This window comes from Lissotriton vulgaris, chromosome 11, assembly GCF_964263255.1.
Source record: "Lissotriton vulgaris chromosome 11, aLisVul1.2, whole genome shotgun sequence".
In the NCBI taxonomy this organism is placed as follows: domain Eukaryota; kingdom Metazoa; phylum Chordata; class Amphibia; order Caudata; family Salamandridae; genus Lissotriton; species Lissotriton vulgaris.
The window spans coordinates 859,412,861-859,431,321 of NC_141699.1; the positions used below are offsets into that span (position 1 = coordinate 859,412,861).

The 18,461-nt window shown below is 44.3% G+C and overlaps 1 protein-coding gene across 1 annotated transcript; it reads right to left on the bottom strand.

The window, feature by feature from the left end:
• Positions 1-16,334: 16,334 nt before the first annotated feature.
• Positions 16,335-17,159, bottom strand: LOC147683600 (uncharacterized). The gene has a single exon (XM_086944879.1). The coding sequence runs from the start codon at positions 17,157-17,159 to the stop codon at positions 16,335-16,337; it is 825 nt and encodes a 274-aa protein (XP_086801005.1).
• Positions 17,160-18,461: the final 1,302 nt, after the last annotated feature.

Consider the following 18,461-nt stretch of genomic DNA (forward strand, 5'->3'; position numbering starts at 1 on the left):
ACACACAAATTTACCTTGGTGACTACAATCTCCATTGGAATGACTGCGGTGACGCAGTAGTTAATAGCCTCAAAAGTTTCCTTACCGCTTCGGACCTCACTCAAATTTGCAACACCCCGACACATGACAAAGGCTCTATCCTCGACCTGGTCATTTCCAAAGAAGGCACCACTCAACTTGACTCAATACAACCTTGTGACTGGTCAGACCACCATATTATCACATTCCTCATCAAGGAAAAAGTAAAACTCATCCCGGTGCAATACGCCAAGCCCAAAGTCTGGAAAAGAGACATGAGGAAACTCAATCCAAACTCTGAAAAGAGTATCCACTAAGATATCCAACCCTTGGTACAACGGGAGTCTCAATGAAGAGAGACGGGCTATGCGAACGGCAGAGCGCACCTGGAGAGCAGTTCCCTCGACATTGCATCTCAAAACTCTGAGGAAAAAGAGAAATGCATACTTCAGGAAAATAAAACGCTCAAAGTCAGAGTTCTTCAGAATGCAGCTAAACCAAGCAAAAAAACGTCCAAGTAAATTGTTCGAGCTAATCCGATCTCAATCTAAGGAACAACTCCCAGCTGTCGACATCATGAGCACTACTTCTTCCTGTGAAGATTTCTCAGCTTTCTTTAAAAAAAAAACTGACAATATAAGGAGCGACCTCCTCATTGACGCAAGCCTCTACTCAATACCCAACTGCTCAACACCAAATAAACTAAAAAACAATGCGACATGGTCATCTTTTGACACCTACTCTGAAGAAGAAATTGACAGAATACTCAGCACCCTAAAACCATCCAATCACCTTACTGACCCTCTTCCTGCTAACGCCGTAAAAGACTTCATCCCTTTGCTACTCCCACTCTGGACTAAAATTATCAATAGCTCACTACAACAAGGAACCATCCCGGACTCCCTCAAAGTTGGACAAGTTACACCTTTATTGAAGAAACCAACAGCCGACCCCACGGACCTAAACAACTACCGTCCGATTACCAACATTCCCACTCTCGCCAAACTTTTAGAAAAATGCGTCCAACTACAAATGACAAAGCACATAGAACAGTTTGATCTCCTCAACCCACACCAATCAGGCTTCCGAGCAGGGCACAGTACTGAAACCGCGATGACTCACATAATTGACGATGCCATCCAAATCTTAGATCAAAATAATACCTGCCTCCTCATCCTTCTTGATCTCTCTTCAGCATTCGACACAGTGAAACATGAGAACTTACTCGAACTCCTTAAGACAAGAATGGGCTTCTCTGGGTCTGTGCTTCGTTGGTTCACTTCCTTTCTACACAACAGGTCTCAAAAATTCAAGAGCAAAAACCTGATGTCTTCCCCAGTACCGGTATCGTTAGGTGTCCCGCAAGGTTCCTGCCTATCCCCTACTTTGTTTAACCTTGTTATGGAACCTCTCACCACTCTGTTACAAGCATCCAATGTACACTTTCACATGTACGCTGATGACACGCAAATATATCTCAAGTTACAATCCCCCAAAGACATCCTGAGTCTGAATTCAACGATCAGAAGCACCCAATCTTGGCTGGCCGACAACCACCTCAAACTCAATGCTATGAAGACTGAGTTCCTCCTAATCTCACCTCCCACGAAAATATCTTCCGCACAAACATGGCTTAAGCACCTAACAGCACTCAATGTCCAACCGACCATCGTGGACTCAGCAAAATCCCTAGGCATAACACTCGACACCAACCTCAACATGCAGCAGCATATCAGCAAGGCTACTAAGGGGGCGAACTTCCAAATAAATACCTTGAGGAAACTGAAACCCTTCCTCCCAGCAAAAGACTTCCAAACAGCAGTACAAGCTCTAGTCATCCCTCGCATAGACTACGGCAGCGTGGCCCTCTGTGGCCTCCCCCTAACGACAACTGCACCCCTCAGAGCGTCACTAAATGCGGCTGCAAGACTCATCACTGGATCGAAAAAAACATTCGCATATCTCCCCTGACTTCAAATCCTTGAACTGGCTGCCTCTTGAAGCCAGAATACAGCTGAAAATTGCCTGCATGACGCACAAGGCTATACACCTGAAATCACCCAGCTACCTCACTCATAAGTTGACAATGTCCGGTGGGTCCAGAGCTACCAGGAGCACAAACAATCTTCTGTTGAAACCGCGAAGATTCCGGAAGGAAAAACTTACAAACGCTCCTTGTCTGGAATGGCGCCCAGGATCTGGAACGCACTTCCTCCTGAAACGAGGCTCATCTCTTCCTCCCTTCTTTTTAAGAAAGAAGTCAAAAGTATCCTTATGGCTAAATACACTTGAACAATTCGTTTGATTTACATTGCGAACAGTATTCTCAGTATTCTGTTATGATACAGCCTATATATTCCTATGTACGTGTGTCTGGACTTATATTAGTCTAAAGTGCTTAGATCCTTGCTACCTCATATCAGTTTTATATCGATTTCGGTATTATTCACAGCGTTTTGATGGCCTACTCTCCAACTAGCTGCCCGCGGACGCTGTCCCCCCTCCTTCTCCTCCTCGACGCGCTGAAGACGAGACGCTGTCTTTCTCCTGCCGAGAAATCCAGCTCCAGCGTTTCTGGCCTACCCTTGCGGGTGACTGGGATATCGAGCCCTGAGGGAGATACCAGACCTCCATCATTCTATTCCAGAGGTATGGTGTTGACTAAACCCTTGAGAGAGGATTCTTGAAGCAAACCTTGGCAAAACCAACTTAACTTAAAGCTACTTACTCACTCCCCTCCCAAGTATTAGGCTTAGGTCAGGTACACTGGGGTAGGCGTAGTTAGAAGCACCAGTTGAGTATTTTAGCCTAATGTATATATGAATGTATATATGTTTTATTACTTTTAAACCATTGTATGGCTAAGAAACCATATCAATGCTTTTACAGTATTATTTCGCAATACTTATCTTACTGTACATACTTTTTATAATAACAAGTCTTGCAATTGTGGCAATTCATTTCTCTTGTACGAGAAGAAAGACTGTTCAATAAATGTTAACTCTTTATTGACAAACGCCCGTCTCTCTGTTCTCTACATATTGTAAACTGCACCAACCTGACTGAGTAAAATAACTGTCTATTGTTTCACACGACCATAGAGATTGACTCTTGATCTGAGGAGCAAAGTTGTCATGTTGCACGGTTGTTGGAAAACTGAATCCCTTCTTGTCTGTGCCAGGGAAGCTGATCACTTCCTATTTCAGTCAAGAAAGTTTCCAGTGACCTCTGATCTAGTTGGTAACAAACCCAATTAAGTTTAGCATAGTCAGTAGAGGCCTGGAAGATCCGCACTTCTACGTCGATACTACTGTTTATGTTATTCCAACGCGCAGGGCCTATTGGGAAAATAGGAACTACGCTACATGGCGCCCAACGTTTGGTAAGGCGATAAACTAACGCAAGACGTTAGAGTAACTCAGTCGTGCATTTTTCACACAGACCCCTTTCTCCCGTAAATACTCCAATAGACGTCTGGAGTGGGTGAAAGGTTAAAATCCGCCCGAACTCAGTAGGAAGAGATTCCTATGTAAAGCTCTGGTTTATTCAACGTTGAAGGATACAGTGTTCCAAAATATTGTGCACCTAATCTTTGTCTCCTTGGAGACCTACTCTGCAAAGCCTGCATTTATAAAATGTCAGACAGTGAAGAAGAAAGGGAAGCAGCTAGGCTGGCAACCCTACTAATAGAGGAAGACTCGAGTCTCCTACAGACTGACCCGGATGCCATCGACATCCCGGTCCACTTAAGAAAATCTATAACGTTAAAACTTATAGAAAACGGACTGACACCACAAGGTGGTACAGTAATTTTCGTGATAGAGGCACACGAATATCGGCAGACAGAGGTATTCTATTCATGGATAAAATTTCCAGCAGCAAACGCTGCAACACACGAGTTCCACTATTACAAAATAGGGGATCCACCGGAAGGGTACGCTCCTTTCGAGGAGATTGAAATCCCATTAAAATTCCAAGAGCACCTGCTCTGGTTTAAAGGCACCCTAAAACATAATGATCATATTACCAGGCTCGGTCCACTAGGTAGACCAGGAGCAACGTGGCCGTTTCTAGCCAGCTACACACCACATCCGGACATTGCAAAAATGTCTAGAGAAGAGCTGTTAGTACAGCTAAAAACATTAATTAAAATACTTAGGCAATTAGTCCAATATGTAATGTGGACTGCAACAGTCCAGCCAGCTGTTAATGTACCACAGCTGACCCCTCATCAGGGGAACACTAATAAAATTACACCACAGAACATACAGTCATGTCTTGGTAAAACACCTATAAAACGGGAACAAATTCCTTTCTGGTTAGCACAGAACTCACTCAAATAGAGGCAGTATTTCCGGATACTACCCCTATAGAGAAACACAGAATCTTGACCATCTGCCTTCCTATGGGAATCGCACCACACGTGGAGGACTGTGACACTTGGGGTACAGTCTTTGCTTCCATTTACACAAAAACACACGGTGTTCCGTCTATTGCGGTAATACCAGAAGTGCTAAAACAGATTCAAAATGAATACGGTCCAGAGCCCGCTTTAAATCTTGGTATGAAATTACTGAAAGACTTCAAGCAGGTCTCGGCTATATTATTAGCCAATATAAAGGGAGAAGCAGCATCTGTGGCGATCCGCCAGAAGTTGAAGGAAACAGATATAACAGATCAGCCAGTTGAGCTTGCCAGAATCATAGAAAAATGCTTTGAAGAATTAGGTAGAGACAGCTTGGGTGGGAAACCAGTAAAGCCCCAACTGCTCGAAAATCCTGAAAAATTATTTATTAAAAATAATTCAAATACTCCTAAAAAGAGCTGGGATGGAAATAAACAATCCATTCCCAAGGAAAAAGTTTTCCAGTCCAGAGGAAGGTCTCCTCGACGGAGGGAAAGAACTCCGACTCGAGAACACCAGTCTCCCCAGAGGGAGCCCTCTGAGAAAAGATATAACCTTAGAAATAGGGATAATTTGAAAAAACCTGATAGATATCAAAGTATTGATACACGTCTCTCTCGATCTTTTTCGCAGAAATCGGAAAGAAGAGGACGGTCAGACCCAGGAGAGCACACCAAGTCCAAAGACAAGGAACCTGCTCAGAGTAAAAAATCTCAATTTCCAAAAAAGAAGGTAGCCAGTATTAGAGTAATCAACCATGCCGAAAATACTGAGGACACAGTTGAAAAACGGGGAGTGGGCATTGACAATGTTGGACAGTGCAGCAGAAATCAGTATAGCCCGCAAAATCTTGATGAGTCATCTGGAGACAGTGGACACGAATGAATTCATTCAGGTTGAAACTGCCGACACCAGACTTAGCGAGCCCCATAAGATATACGAAATAACATTGCGTATAGAGGGTGATAAGACTAGGAAAATAAAGGGTCTATTTTGGGATAAACTCTCAAAAGGCTATGATATTCTGTTAGCTGAATAAGATTGGCCCCCAGAGTTTGTCAGGGAGTGCCCTCGTGGCGAAGAAATGATTATGCCTGCCTTTTCGAATCACATTCCGTTTCACAAAAAATATACATATACAAGGAAATGGGCAGTAGCCCAGGCACCGGCATTATATAAAAATCATGTAGGATGGGATGAGGACTCTCCTCCTCACAAAATCCAATTAAAAAGTGAACCAACTGCCCAACGGCAGTATCCCAATAAGCAAGAAGCTAAAAAACAAGTCAGGGAGATCTTAGATCAACTTGAATACCAGGGGGTGATTGAAACGTGCACCTCTCAAATGAACAATCCTTTGTTTCCTGTCTCCAAGCCAGACAATTCATATTGTCTAGTTTTGGACTACAGACACCTTAATGCATGTTGTAAAACATTTGCAGTACAAAACTCGCATAGTGCAGCCCTAATGAATAACATAGTTAGGAAAAAATATAAAACGACATTAGACATATCTAATGGTTTCTTTTGTCAAAACATTGCACCAGAAAGCAGATACTCGACCGCTTTCTCAGCATTTGGGTCGCAGAAAAATTCTGTCGACTCCCACAGGGGTTCAAGAACAGCCCAGGACTATTCTCAGCTAGGGTAACAGAGTTACTACAAATATATGATGATGAGGCATTATCTTACGTAGATGATATTTATCTCACAGACGACGACTTGGATACTCACTTGAAAAGAGTGAACACCATTATACTTGGGTTCGCAGCAGAGGGTTACAAATTCAACTTTAAAAAGTCTCGAATTGCCCATCTGACAGTACTATTTTTAGGGTACGAATTATCAAGTGAAGGAAAAAGCCTAGCGGACAACTTCTTAGAGAAGTGCGCTGTACTCCAAGCTCCAAAAACGCTGAAGAATTTACAATCCATACTAGGTTTTCTGAATTTCGGAAGAACATACATTCTAAATTACGCAGAGAGGGTTAAACCTCTCTACGAACTAATTAAACCTGATTTTAAACAAATCAATTGGACTCAAAAACACACTGAAATTTTGAGATCACTGCAAACAGACATGTTAGCTAAAACAAAATTAGATACACGTGACAACACACGCGATCTTGTAATCCGAGTCATCCCAGGAAGATGCGGATTCACGTACCTGACCTCTAATGAGGGAGAAAAGGTACCAATTTCAATTAAATCTCACTTGTACACACAAGTAGAAAAAACATTCAGTCACACAGAAAGGACTGTGAAAGCAGTGCAAATTGCATTAGCAAATGAAAGAAAATTAGCACATGGTAAAAGGATTAATATCCTCACAGCGGAATCCGCCTTCGAGGCGCTATTCAGCCCAGTATACATGCCTACAGTGTCACTGGATCCGAAATGGATACAGTATGTAGATTCTCTAGGAGCGGAAGATGTGAAATACTATTTCGCCCCGCAATTCGAAGAACTGAATGATTTAGAATATGAAGAAGAATATCCTCTGCCAATCGAACTTCTGCCTCTCACACAGTACGCCTGTATAATCTATCCAGATAGATTTGTACAGCATTTCAACGTAGAGAGCAAATCCTACGATGCAGCATGTGCGATTGTTAAAGGTCGTTGGCTGTGCAGTAAATTCAGACCGAAAGTAACAAAAACTGAATCATTAAGAAACTGTTCGGCTCCAAGAGCTGAAATCAGATCTTTAAAGATGGCGCTTGAAAATGCAGAACGTGAATTCCCCACACTTATCGTGTGCGATTCTCATTTTTGCGTCAACTTTTACAATAATAAACTGCAGAGTTGGATTGAAAACGATTACAAAGATGACACAGGTGCCACAATAAAGCATAAATTGCTCTGGAAACAGGTAGTTCTTTTACAGAAAGAACTACAAAAGACTCACGTGATACACGCACAGAGTCTTCAACGTGATGGCGTTCACGTTGCAGGGAATTCATTGGCTAATACAGCCACAGCGGAAGCAACTAAACCGGCTTCCGTAGCCACAAAAAAGCGTACAGAAAAATACATAGACGGGGAAACCATGCTGGCAGTAAAAACGACCGTAAAAGGCAACTGTGCAGCACTGCCCGTGAACTATCCACTCAATTATGCATACCTAATCGATGCAAACTCAGTTCCTTTTGCTCGAATCCCTGGAGTGGGGGATAGGGTAATTCAATTTTCAATTCAATTTCATAATCTTTATTCGATTGTAGATTTTACAATCATAAAAGTTCATTTTAAAAACACACAATTAAAAACGGTTACAATTCATTTTCAAAGGCAATTAATGACACAATAGACAGTACAATATATCAGACAATAAAGCATGGGAAGTATATGGTTAAAAATATAAATAACTGTAGACTTAAAAATCACCAGCACATTTTTACAGCATGGTTAGCCGTCCATGCTTTTCCTAAAGCAGATGGCTTTTTAAAAAAAATTACAAATAAACAGGGTACAGTCAATATTCAGTAGTTGTAAGTAATAAAGTGCGGGTTTAATTTGTGTGAAGCTCATTTTTTTAAGACACGGTTTAAGGTATAATTTCCGTGGGGTGGAGTAGTAAGGGCAAATAAAAAGGAAGTGTGCCAGATCTTGAGGAGACTTTCCGTCGCAGCCACAAGCTGGCAACACTTCGCCCCGCTGAGCACCACTTGGGAATGCCAGTAGAAGGTGATAGAGGTCAAAGCGGAACCTTGTTAGAAGAAACCGTTCATAGCTGGACATAGGCCATGTCAGATAAGGTTCTATTTGCAAGCATGTTTTTAGCAATAGATGTTTCCTAACACTGACCTTCTGTGTCTCAGCCTCTTCTCTGTCGGTACATCTTAACAAAACTATGGCATTCTTGACCAGGTTCACATCAGATTTTCTAATTGTATTTGGGGCGTAAAACAAATCATGTCGGCCTATTGCCGTTAGGCTGTCCTTTATGTACTTTACCCACGGTACCTTAAATCTCCCGTCTAACTGTAGAGCTTCTTTCAGTAGGGCATGTGTTAATGGATAGGGTAATTCCAAACACGAACAGGAGAATATTTTTAATAGCAGACGCACACATGGGTTTGGGTCCTAGGCACAGAAAGATCAAGGAATCCCTGACTGAATTACAATCAGTATACTGGTGGCCGGGAATGAGTGTACAACACCAAATATATGCAAACAACTGTGAAAACTGCAATAGGGATCGCAGTAGTGAACCATGCTACCGATCAGAAACAGTGTAACGCTGCCTACACCCCATCCTGCGTCCTATTAATCGTTAAGGCTAAACACACAAAAAAAATGAGGCCCCCAGCGCTCGGCTGATGCTAGAACGGTTATAAAAGATCTGCGAGTCTTTATCGGCACATACGCAATTACCACGTTGCATTCTGACCAGGGTCCTGCTTTCAGCTCTCGAGCCTATAAGGAGGCCATGGCCAGCATGGGAATTGGGTTGCGGTATTCTTGTCCGTCGCACCCCGAAGGGAATAGTGTGGTTGAAAGAAAAAACCGGGACATAAAGCGATCTATAACAGCGAAGGTATTAGGTTCAGGCGCTGGGTGGGTCAAACATTTAATAAGTGTCCAGACCAGTCTTAACAATTTGCCGAGAAAATCTCTAAAAGGTTTCAGCCCATACAAGCTATTGTTCGGAATTAGAATGACAATTCAGGACTTAGATAGTCAGGTAAGAAAACAGACTTTGACATCAAAGATCGTTTGGCTGTTTTACAGGAACTGAATGAAACAAGAAAATCCTTAAGCAACATAAAGTTAAAGCAACAGCCAGATACCACTGACGAGGCACCACAAGCAACAGCCCCAGCAAGGCCTGTCTGGATTCCAAAGATTGGGGATCTAGTCAGAGAAAAAATCGCGGAGAAGAAGGAATTTGGGCCTTCTTACAGAAAAGCAGTACCTGTCTTGGCAGTCACCGGAACAAGATCAGTTGTACTACCGCCCCTTGCTGGTAAAAAGGATAACAGAGTCGTGTCTATCGACCTGGTAAAACCACAACCATGTGGCCTATAATCAACAGTAGGCCCAGTGGACTCCCAAGAAACAACAGAATACCCAAACTTGCAACAATCCAAGAGGTTCAAACTGAAAGACTAATCACATTCGATCAGCCTGCAGTGCACAGAGAAGGACTATGCAATAATGCCTCTTGAGACACAGATTGAAACAGTTCGTCAAGAAACACCAGTCTACAATAATGTGGCATCAGAAAGTGCTACCGAAAGACAGATTGAAAGAACAATCCCAACAGTTGACAGAACTGCCTCTAGTTATTTCATCAACTTCGACAACTTCTCTGAAGATCAAAGCGACCCCGAAGTGATGCCAGAAACAAAAAAGTATCCTAAAGAAAATACAACAGGACTCCTTCAACAAATCAAAGAATTATATCTGGATACACCGTTGATTGAGCATTGGATTATTTCAGGGGTACTCATACTCCTACTATGCCTAATTTTAGTTTTAATTTTAGGAAAGTTTATTACAATTGAATGAACACAGCAAGTCAGAACATCAACCTAGTCCTCAAACCACACAGATCATCCCACATGAAGAAAAGAGAACTGTCATCAGTAAATGTCACAGCAATTCCAATACCTGGTGGGGTAGTATGGGAGAACACTGACTATGAGATCTATGGTCCGGTCGAAATCCTGAAGTATCCTCATCAACTGAAGGTTTCCTTAAGTGACTTTGTAAAACCTAGTACATTCTCTGATGATTGGGACTTTAACAGTATTAATGACATGATGTCTGATTTAGTAATGTCAGCTAGATTCACAGAACATGATTATTTACAAGGTTCATCTAGTTATGAGCAGTTATTCTGTTTTACACATTATGGCGATCATTATTTGCATAAATCTGCACAGCCTAGAAATGTTTTTAAGTATAATCAATGGGAACATTGTGCTACACCACCTAAAAGCAGTTCGAAACAATTCTTTGAGAAATTCAAGTACTTCTCAGGGTTTAACACCAGTGATGCAGAAACGTTTTATTACAAACTGTTAGATAAAACAGGAATGAAAACAATGCTGACAAATTCTAAATTAATATATTCAGAAGCATTTTATGAAAAAATGATGACATTTGGTTTTGATTATTGGAAAAATAACATTGAAACAAAAACCATTTGGGGTACAAAAGATTGGCAGGTACAAGGCCTTGAAGCACTATTCAGAACCTGCATGATACCAGAACAAATGATGTTTTTAAATGACACAATTCACCAAACATCCTGTCTTGGCCTAGCTAAGATCAAAGACCTAAACAAACCGTCTATTCCAAAGCCAATATCTGATAATGCAACAACAGATATTGAAATAGACTTGTCACAAATTTTACATTTTAACAGAACACATCCTGATTGGAAAAAGTGGTTAATCTGGCCTACTGACACAAACAACTGTCAAGATAGATTCCTGAACAAAACACAGGGGTTAAAAATGACCAGACAAGACCCTAGATACTCCCAGAGACAACATCCAGGGATAGTAACAACATACAGTGTAGGGAAACTCTGCCTCGAATGGCTAGGATCATCCACACTGGCTGAAATTAAGCAACACTTGTCTTTACTAAAAGATGGTGCTTATTTGCACGATTTCATTCTTGGACCACGCAAACAGCGTCAAAAGCGTTTCATAGCGGCCAGCATCTATGCTGCGTACAACGAGGCTTGGAAAGTCACACAAATTGAAACAGCAGAAAAAATACGAGAAATTGATCGTATTAATTTGGAAAAATCACTTTCTGTAGTGGACAATGGGTTAATGACTCTGTCCTCCAGAATATATTCGTTGGACAATATTGTATCTTCTGCCTTTGACATAATAGACAGAGACTTGCTAATGTTACAGCATGGCCAATCTCAATTACGTTCTATTGTACAATTGGGCTGGACGCTGCAAAATCTTCGTTCAGGCTATTTGCCTTGGCGTTTAATCAACACAACGTCATTATTTTCCATTTTTAACCTTACTGATAAACAAATCAGTTTGGCACAGAAAGGAGCAGACTATACAATCCTGAGCATCGAAAAACTTGAGAGATTACCATTGACAATGTCAGAGAGTCCTGTCATTGAATGGATAATACACGGAATTATCACTATTCCGATAACAACTTTCCGATTTCAAAAGTGCCTTGAATACATACCTACTGGCCAGTATGAACGATTGGGTAAAGGTTATGTAAAATCAGAATGGATATTACCATACACACATTCATGCTATAGTGACAGCGACAAAAATTTATTTCTTAGTGGTGAAAACTGCAAACGTTCACTAAGCGGTATACTTTTGTGCCAGGGTATTAATTTACACGGAGCCTGTGAAGGTAATTCTAACAACCTTTCATGCCACCAGCTTGTCACACCTGCAACTCAGATAGAGCCCTTCTTTATGCAACTTGCGAATGGGAGTTACATTCTTAGAACGGATCACAGATGTTGTGGCCTTGTTCCAGGGAAAAGTTATCTAGTAAGCGTAACATCCATGGTCAAATGCTGTATGCAAATATTGTTCCCGAGCGGGCCTGTAGACACAGAGACTCCCATCTGGCCTTGTCTGAATCTCTATTCTATACAAATTGATACTTTAAGCAAAATGAAGTCTGTGCTTTTGCAGACAACAGTGCCCATAACGTCATCAAAAGAGACGTATGATCTTCTAGTTGCAAGGACAGCTACGTAGGTTCATGACCTTTTATCAACAAATTGCCCCGTGCATTTCGTAGAAATGCTTAGCCAACTCCTTAACATGTCTAGTGCCACAGGCATCCCAGGCATATTTAAGACGATTTTTGACCCTCCTGCTTCGTTATGGCAAGCCAAAGCTCGGACATGACTCCTATGGGAATGGAAGAGACAATCCTAGCAATCCGCTACCGGGACAGAATAACTAAAGTCCTTGGATTGGCCAGGCTGAGAGATCTAAACATGACCTGGTTCCTTTCATTCAGACCTATATGGCAGAACTGTATCTTACCGGTACTTCGATGTATGCTATGCGGAGATGAGTGCGTGTTGGACATCTGTCTTTCACTTCCATCAGCAGTACCAATGGGCGTCGATACTTTGCTCAGTCCGATAACAGCTCACGCATTGTGTTGTCCCCAGCGGCTACCAATCCTGATGACGGCATTTGTTGAGACTCCTGTGCTACGACTAGGTGGTAACAGTGGAGCGAGTGACAAAAGCAGCATCACCCAGGTACGACCTTCTGTGAGCATTGCTGATCCCGACTATGATGACAGCAATCATTCTCACACCTGCCAAGTTACAGCACTATCGAATTTGGTCGAACTGTCACCTGATTTTGTAGACCAATTCTTTGAGAGCCTGTCTGATATGATGTTCTCACCCGAACAGAAACAATAACTTTAGAGAAGCATTCCGACACACAGCGTTCCCATGAACTCTGAATTCGGCCTTCAGTTTTGAACAACAAAAACTGCTAAAAGCTTTGGAACTCTATTTTCCCTGTTCATGCAATAATTCTATTGAATTGAACACTTTTTAATATTCACCCTTTTTGGCATGAAAAATTCTTTGCTTAAGGTAAAAACTATTCTTAGAGAACAGAAGCTTCAACATCTATTTCTAAACACATCTAGAGACATAGGGCCAGATGTAGGTAGGCCGTTACCGATCGGTAAAGGCCGAAATTCCCGATTTTGGGCCCTTACCGATCGGTAAACAGCCATCGAGATGTAGGGCAATGAAAAAACTCAAAATCGGAGCGAATACCGATTCGGAATGAGTACCGAATGGGAAAGAATCCGATACGTACATACCGAAAATCGGATATGTAACGAATCGGTAATACACCGAATCGGATGCAAATACCGATTCGGTCCACGTACCGAATCGGTAGTGACACCGAATCGGAAATTATCTGATTCGGTCCACGTACCGAATCGGTAGTGACACCGAATCGGAAATTATCCGATTCGGTCCACGTACCGATTCGGTAGTGACACCGAATCGGAAATTATCCGATTCGGTCCATGTACCGAATCGGTAGTGACACCGATTCGGAAATTATGCCAGAATCATAGAAAAATGCTATGAAGAATTAGGTAGAGACAGCTTGGGTGGGAAACCAGTGTGTGGGAAACCAGTAAAGCCCCAACTGCTCGAAAATCCTGAAAAATTATTTATTAAAAATAATTCAAATACTCCTAAAAAGAGCTGGGATGGAAATAAACAATCCATTCCCAAGGAAAAAGTTTTCCAGTCCAGAGGAAGGTCTCCTCGACGGAGGGAAAGAACTCCGACTCGAGAACACCAGTCTCCCCAGAGGGAGCCCTCTGAGAAAAGATATAACCTTAGAAATAGGGATAATTTGAAAAAACCTGATAGATATCAAAGTATTGATACACGTCTCTCTCGATCTTTTTCGCAGAAATCGGAAAGAAGAGGACGGTCAGACCCAGGAGAGCACACCAAGTCCAAAGACAAGGAACCTGCTCAGAGTAAAAAATCTCAATTTCCAAAAAAGAAGGTAGCCAGTATTAGAGTAATCAACCATGCCGAAAATACTGAGGACACAGTTGAAAAACGGGGAGTGGGCATTGACAATGTTGGACAGTGCAGCAGAAATCAGTATAGCCCGCAAAATCTTGATGAGTCATCTGGAGACAGTGGACACGAATGAATTCATTCAGGTTGAAACTGCCGACACCAGACTTAGCGAGCCCCATAAGATATACGAAATAACATTGCGTATAGAGGGTGATAAGACTAGGAAAATAAAGGGTCTATTTTGGGATAAACTCTCAAAAGGCTATGATATTCTGTTAGCTTTTTGGCATGAAAAATTCTTTGCTTAAGGTAAAAACTATTCTTAGAGAACAGAAGCTTCAACATCTATTTCTAAACACATCTAGAGACATAGGGCCAGATGTAGGTAGGCCGTTACCGATCGGTAAAGGCCGAAATTCCCGATTTTGGGCCCTTACCGATCGGTAAACAGCCATCAAGATGTAGGGCAATGAAAAAACTCGGAGCGAATACCGATTCGGAATGAGTACCGAATGGGAAAGAATCCGATACGTACATACCGAAAATCGGATATGTAACGAATCGGTAATACACCGAATCGGATGCAAATACCGATTCGGTCCACGTACCGAATCGGTAGTGACACCGAATCGGAAATTATCCGATTCGGTCCACGTACCGAATCAGTAGTGACACCGAATCGGAAATTATCCGATTCGGTCCACGTACCGATTCGGTAGTGACACCGAATCGGAAATTATCCGATTCGGTCCACGTACCGAATCGGTAGTGACACCGATTCGGAAATTATCCGATTCGGTCCATGTACCGAATCGGTAGATGAACCTAATCGGACATAAGCCGAATCGGAGAACCTACCGATTCGGTAGAATCACCGATCGGGAAATTCCCCGATTCGGACAGATGGGGAGATGTAGGGAGGCACAGAAACACAGATTTCGGCTCAAAATCGGTAGAATTCACTCGGTATTTACCATGGATTACAATCAGGTGGTAACCAACTCCAACCCATAAAAACAGCCCCAAAATGCATTGCAACTTGCAGGATGGCAGCTTTTTATGTCATTGCGAGGCGGCTACGGCTACAGCAGGAAGGACAGAGGGAATGGCTAAGAAATGAACAGGTCTACAGACAGAGGATAACCCTGTTCATGCTCACTGAGGCTGAGATCCTACAGAGATACAGGCTGGACTCTGACACCATACTTGAGCTCATCAGGGACCTCAAACCATTGTTGGACCACCCCACCCCAAGGGCACACGCCATACCAGCACACGTCCAGGTGCTATGCAGCCTACACCTGCTGGCGTCTGGCAGCTATCAAAGTGGAGTTGCAGCGGCAGGAGGAGTGACCCAGAGCAGCCTGTCAAGGTTCTTCCACACATTCCTTGACGCCATGATAGACAGGATGGACCAATACATCTCGTTCCCTGCAACCCACGCAGAACTGCTACAAACCAAAGCTGACTTCTACCAGATGGCACAATTTCCCCAAATCATTGGCTGCATAAATGGCACGCACATTCCGATATGCCCACCAGCGGACACAGAATACATATACCGCAATCGGAAATCTACACACACCATCAACGTGCAGGTGATCTGCAATGCGAAGTGCACCATCACAGACCTGGTAGCAAAATTTCCAGGGAGTACCCACGACTCCTATATTTTCCAACAGAGCGGCATCTATGCACGGCTGATGGCTGCCGAATTTGGTGAAGGATACCTCCTAGGTGAGACACATCATCAGACCCCCATAACACAAAGTAGCTAGGTGTAATACATGTATGCATGTGTGTAATGTTACTCCTTTCCCTTCCAGGCGACAGTGCATATGCCCTCCGCTCATTCATACTCACCCCCTACCTCAACCCCTCCACACCCAGCCAAAGGAGGTATAACCGGGCCCACAAAAGCACCAGGAATGTCGTCGAACGGACCTTTGGCATCTGGAAAAGTCGATTCAGATGCCTGCACAAGAGTGGAGGTGCAAGGCAGTATACCCCCATCACCTGCTGCAAGATCATAGCTGTATGTGCAATGTTACACAACCTTGCGGTGAAGAAGGGCACTGAGGTGGAGTTGTCTGACTACGAGGACCATGACGACGACGAAGCTGTGCCACCAACACAGCCAGCTGGGGTGTGTACGCCAAGTGATGGCAGATACAGACTTGAGGAGATTACAGAAAACTATTTCTGAGTAAGTACAGATGCACAGACAGGTAAATGGTTGTGGTGAAAAAGCAATTTTTAATACTGTTGCAACACAGTTACAGCACTGATGTGCAACAAAAAAAAGGTGTAATAGCAAAGAACACAAAAGTCTAAGGTCCAGGTTGCCTCACCCGCCCTTGCAAGGCTATTTCTTTGAGCGCTTGGCAGCCCCACTGGGGTGTCCCTCACCCCCTTCAGGATGGCCAGCGGCTTCTGTGGAGCGCCTGGTGCTCCTGCGTGGCTCTGACGCAGCGCTGACCGGGCTGCTGCGGCTGCTGCTGTCCCCAGCATCCCCCAGGTCCAGGGCAGGATTTGCGGCAGTGTTAGAGATGATCATGGCCTCCATTGCCGTGGTGATGCGGGCCATTCCCCTTGTTAACTCCGCCGTATTTTGTGTGAGGCTTGACTCCATGTTTGCACTGCGCTGACAGAGTTGGGCCGTGGCAGCTGCAAGGCGGCTCATGGAGCGGTTCAGCACCCGGGCATCCCGCCTGCGCACCAGCTCATGCTCATCCAGTCTGCCACATAACTGGGTTATGGCAGTGGTTAGCCTGCCTAAACCTGCTGCTACCTGCTTGTTTGAATCCACAAAGGACTGAAATCCTTTCACCATTTCCCCCATCTGCAGGTTGTGCTGCAGGAGCTGGCGTTGGCAGGCCATGATGGATTTCGCCTGCTGCCTTTGGATCCTTACCATATTACCCTCAAGGCCCAGGAAGACACTGCCCTCCGGTGCTGGTGCTGCAGTGGTTGGAATGGCACGGCGCCGGGTACTGCTGCTGCCGGCCTGCTGAGTGGGCTGGGGTGCCACTGGTGGGGGTGTGGTGCTGGCCGGGGCCTGAGCCCCTGCTCCCAGGACAGGGTGTACTGGTGCCACAGCTAGGATCGTGGCAGGAGCTGGTGTTGGTGGAAGGAGGTCCCTTGTCGGGGAGTTCTTTGGGGAGAACTGCAAGGGTGGTGTGCTCGGCATTTGTGGGGAGTGCAGTGCTTCAAAGTCTATTACCAGGTCTCCCTCTATACCAAGCCCTATGGTGTTTTCGTCCTCCTCCTCCTCGGCAGCCTGACTGGTGCTCGGCCCGGCGAGTGCAGTGGTGGATGGTGCTGCCTCTGTTGTCATTGTTTGTCCGCCTGATGGTGCCCCTAGGTACAAAGAAGCATTTGTAAATTGAGTGCCGATGTATTACAGTCAGTACAATTAAAGCATTCCACATGTCCTTGCATCTCCTTAGAATGTGTTCCACTGTTTCCTGTCTTGTGATTCTGCACTGCCATATTTTGTTGACTTCTGCTGACTACATGTACCATGATGCTTGTCTCTTGTATGTTGGTCACAGTACTGTGCTGGGGTTTGGCTATGCATTGTGTCTAATGGGGAGGTGTCTGGTAGGGTGTGTCATGATGCGCATGCTTCTTACCTGTAGCTGTAGCTCTGGCTGAGCTGTCCAGGGTCCCAATTCCGGTTACGCTCTCCCTCTCAATGGTGCTGGAGACCAGTTCCTCCAGGTCGGTGAGGGGTGACGCCGGGTTCCTGCCTCCACCAGTGCCTCCAGCCTGCCTCTGGATCTCTGCCATCTTCCGTTTGGTGAGGCTGCGGATGTCATAGAATCGCTTCTTCAGCTCATCCAGGGTCCTGGGGGTGACACCTGCAGCATTGACCTTTTCGGCGATTTCTGCCCAGAGCCTCCTCTTGGTGCTGTCTGGCACATTGAGGGACAGCTTACCGAATAGCTGACGGTGCACCCTCACCACCTCCTCAACCAACACCTGCAGCTCGGTGGTGCTGAATTTTGGCTTCCTCTTCTGGCTGCACTTCTGGCTCTCACTAGGGTTTGCCATCTTGATCAGAACAGTTCACTACCTCCTACTCCCACTGCTGCTAACTGTGAGTGTTCAGCTCAGGCTGGCTCTCCAGAAAGTTCTTAATTAGCTGCACCTGCCAGGGTTGCCACTCCCTGTTTTGGTGGGGGAGGGGGAGCCACCTCATTGGCTGAATCGGCTTTGACCGATTCGGCTTTTACCGAATCGGCTTTTACCGAATCGGTAAAATCCGATTCGGATTTTACCGATTCGGTTTTTTCAATGCATTCCTATGGGCTTTTTGGCCATGGGTGTGTTTCCATTCCTCCGATTCGGTAATTGCCGATTCGGATTTCACCGACTCAGCTATTTCTGAATCGGTGGTAGCCGATTCCGCTATTTCCGAATCGGTGGTAGCCGATTCGGTACTTTCCGATTCGGCCCGTGCCGATTCGGTACGTAGCGAATCACATTA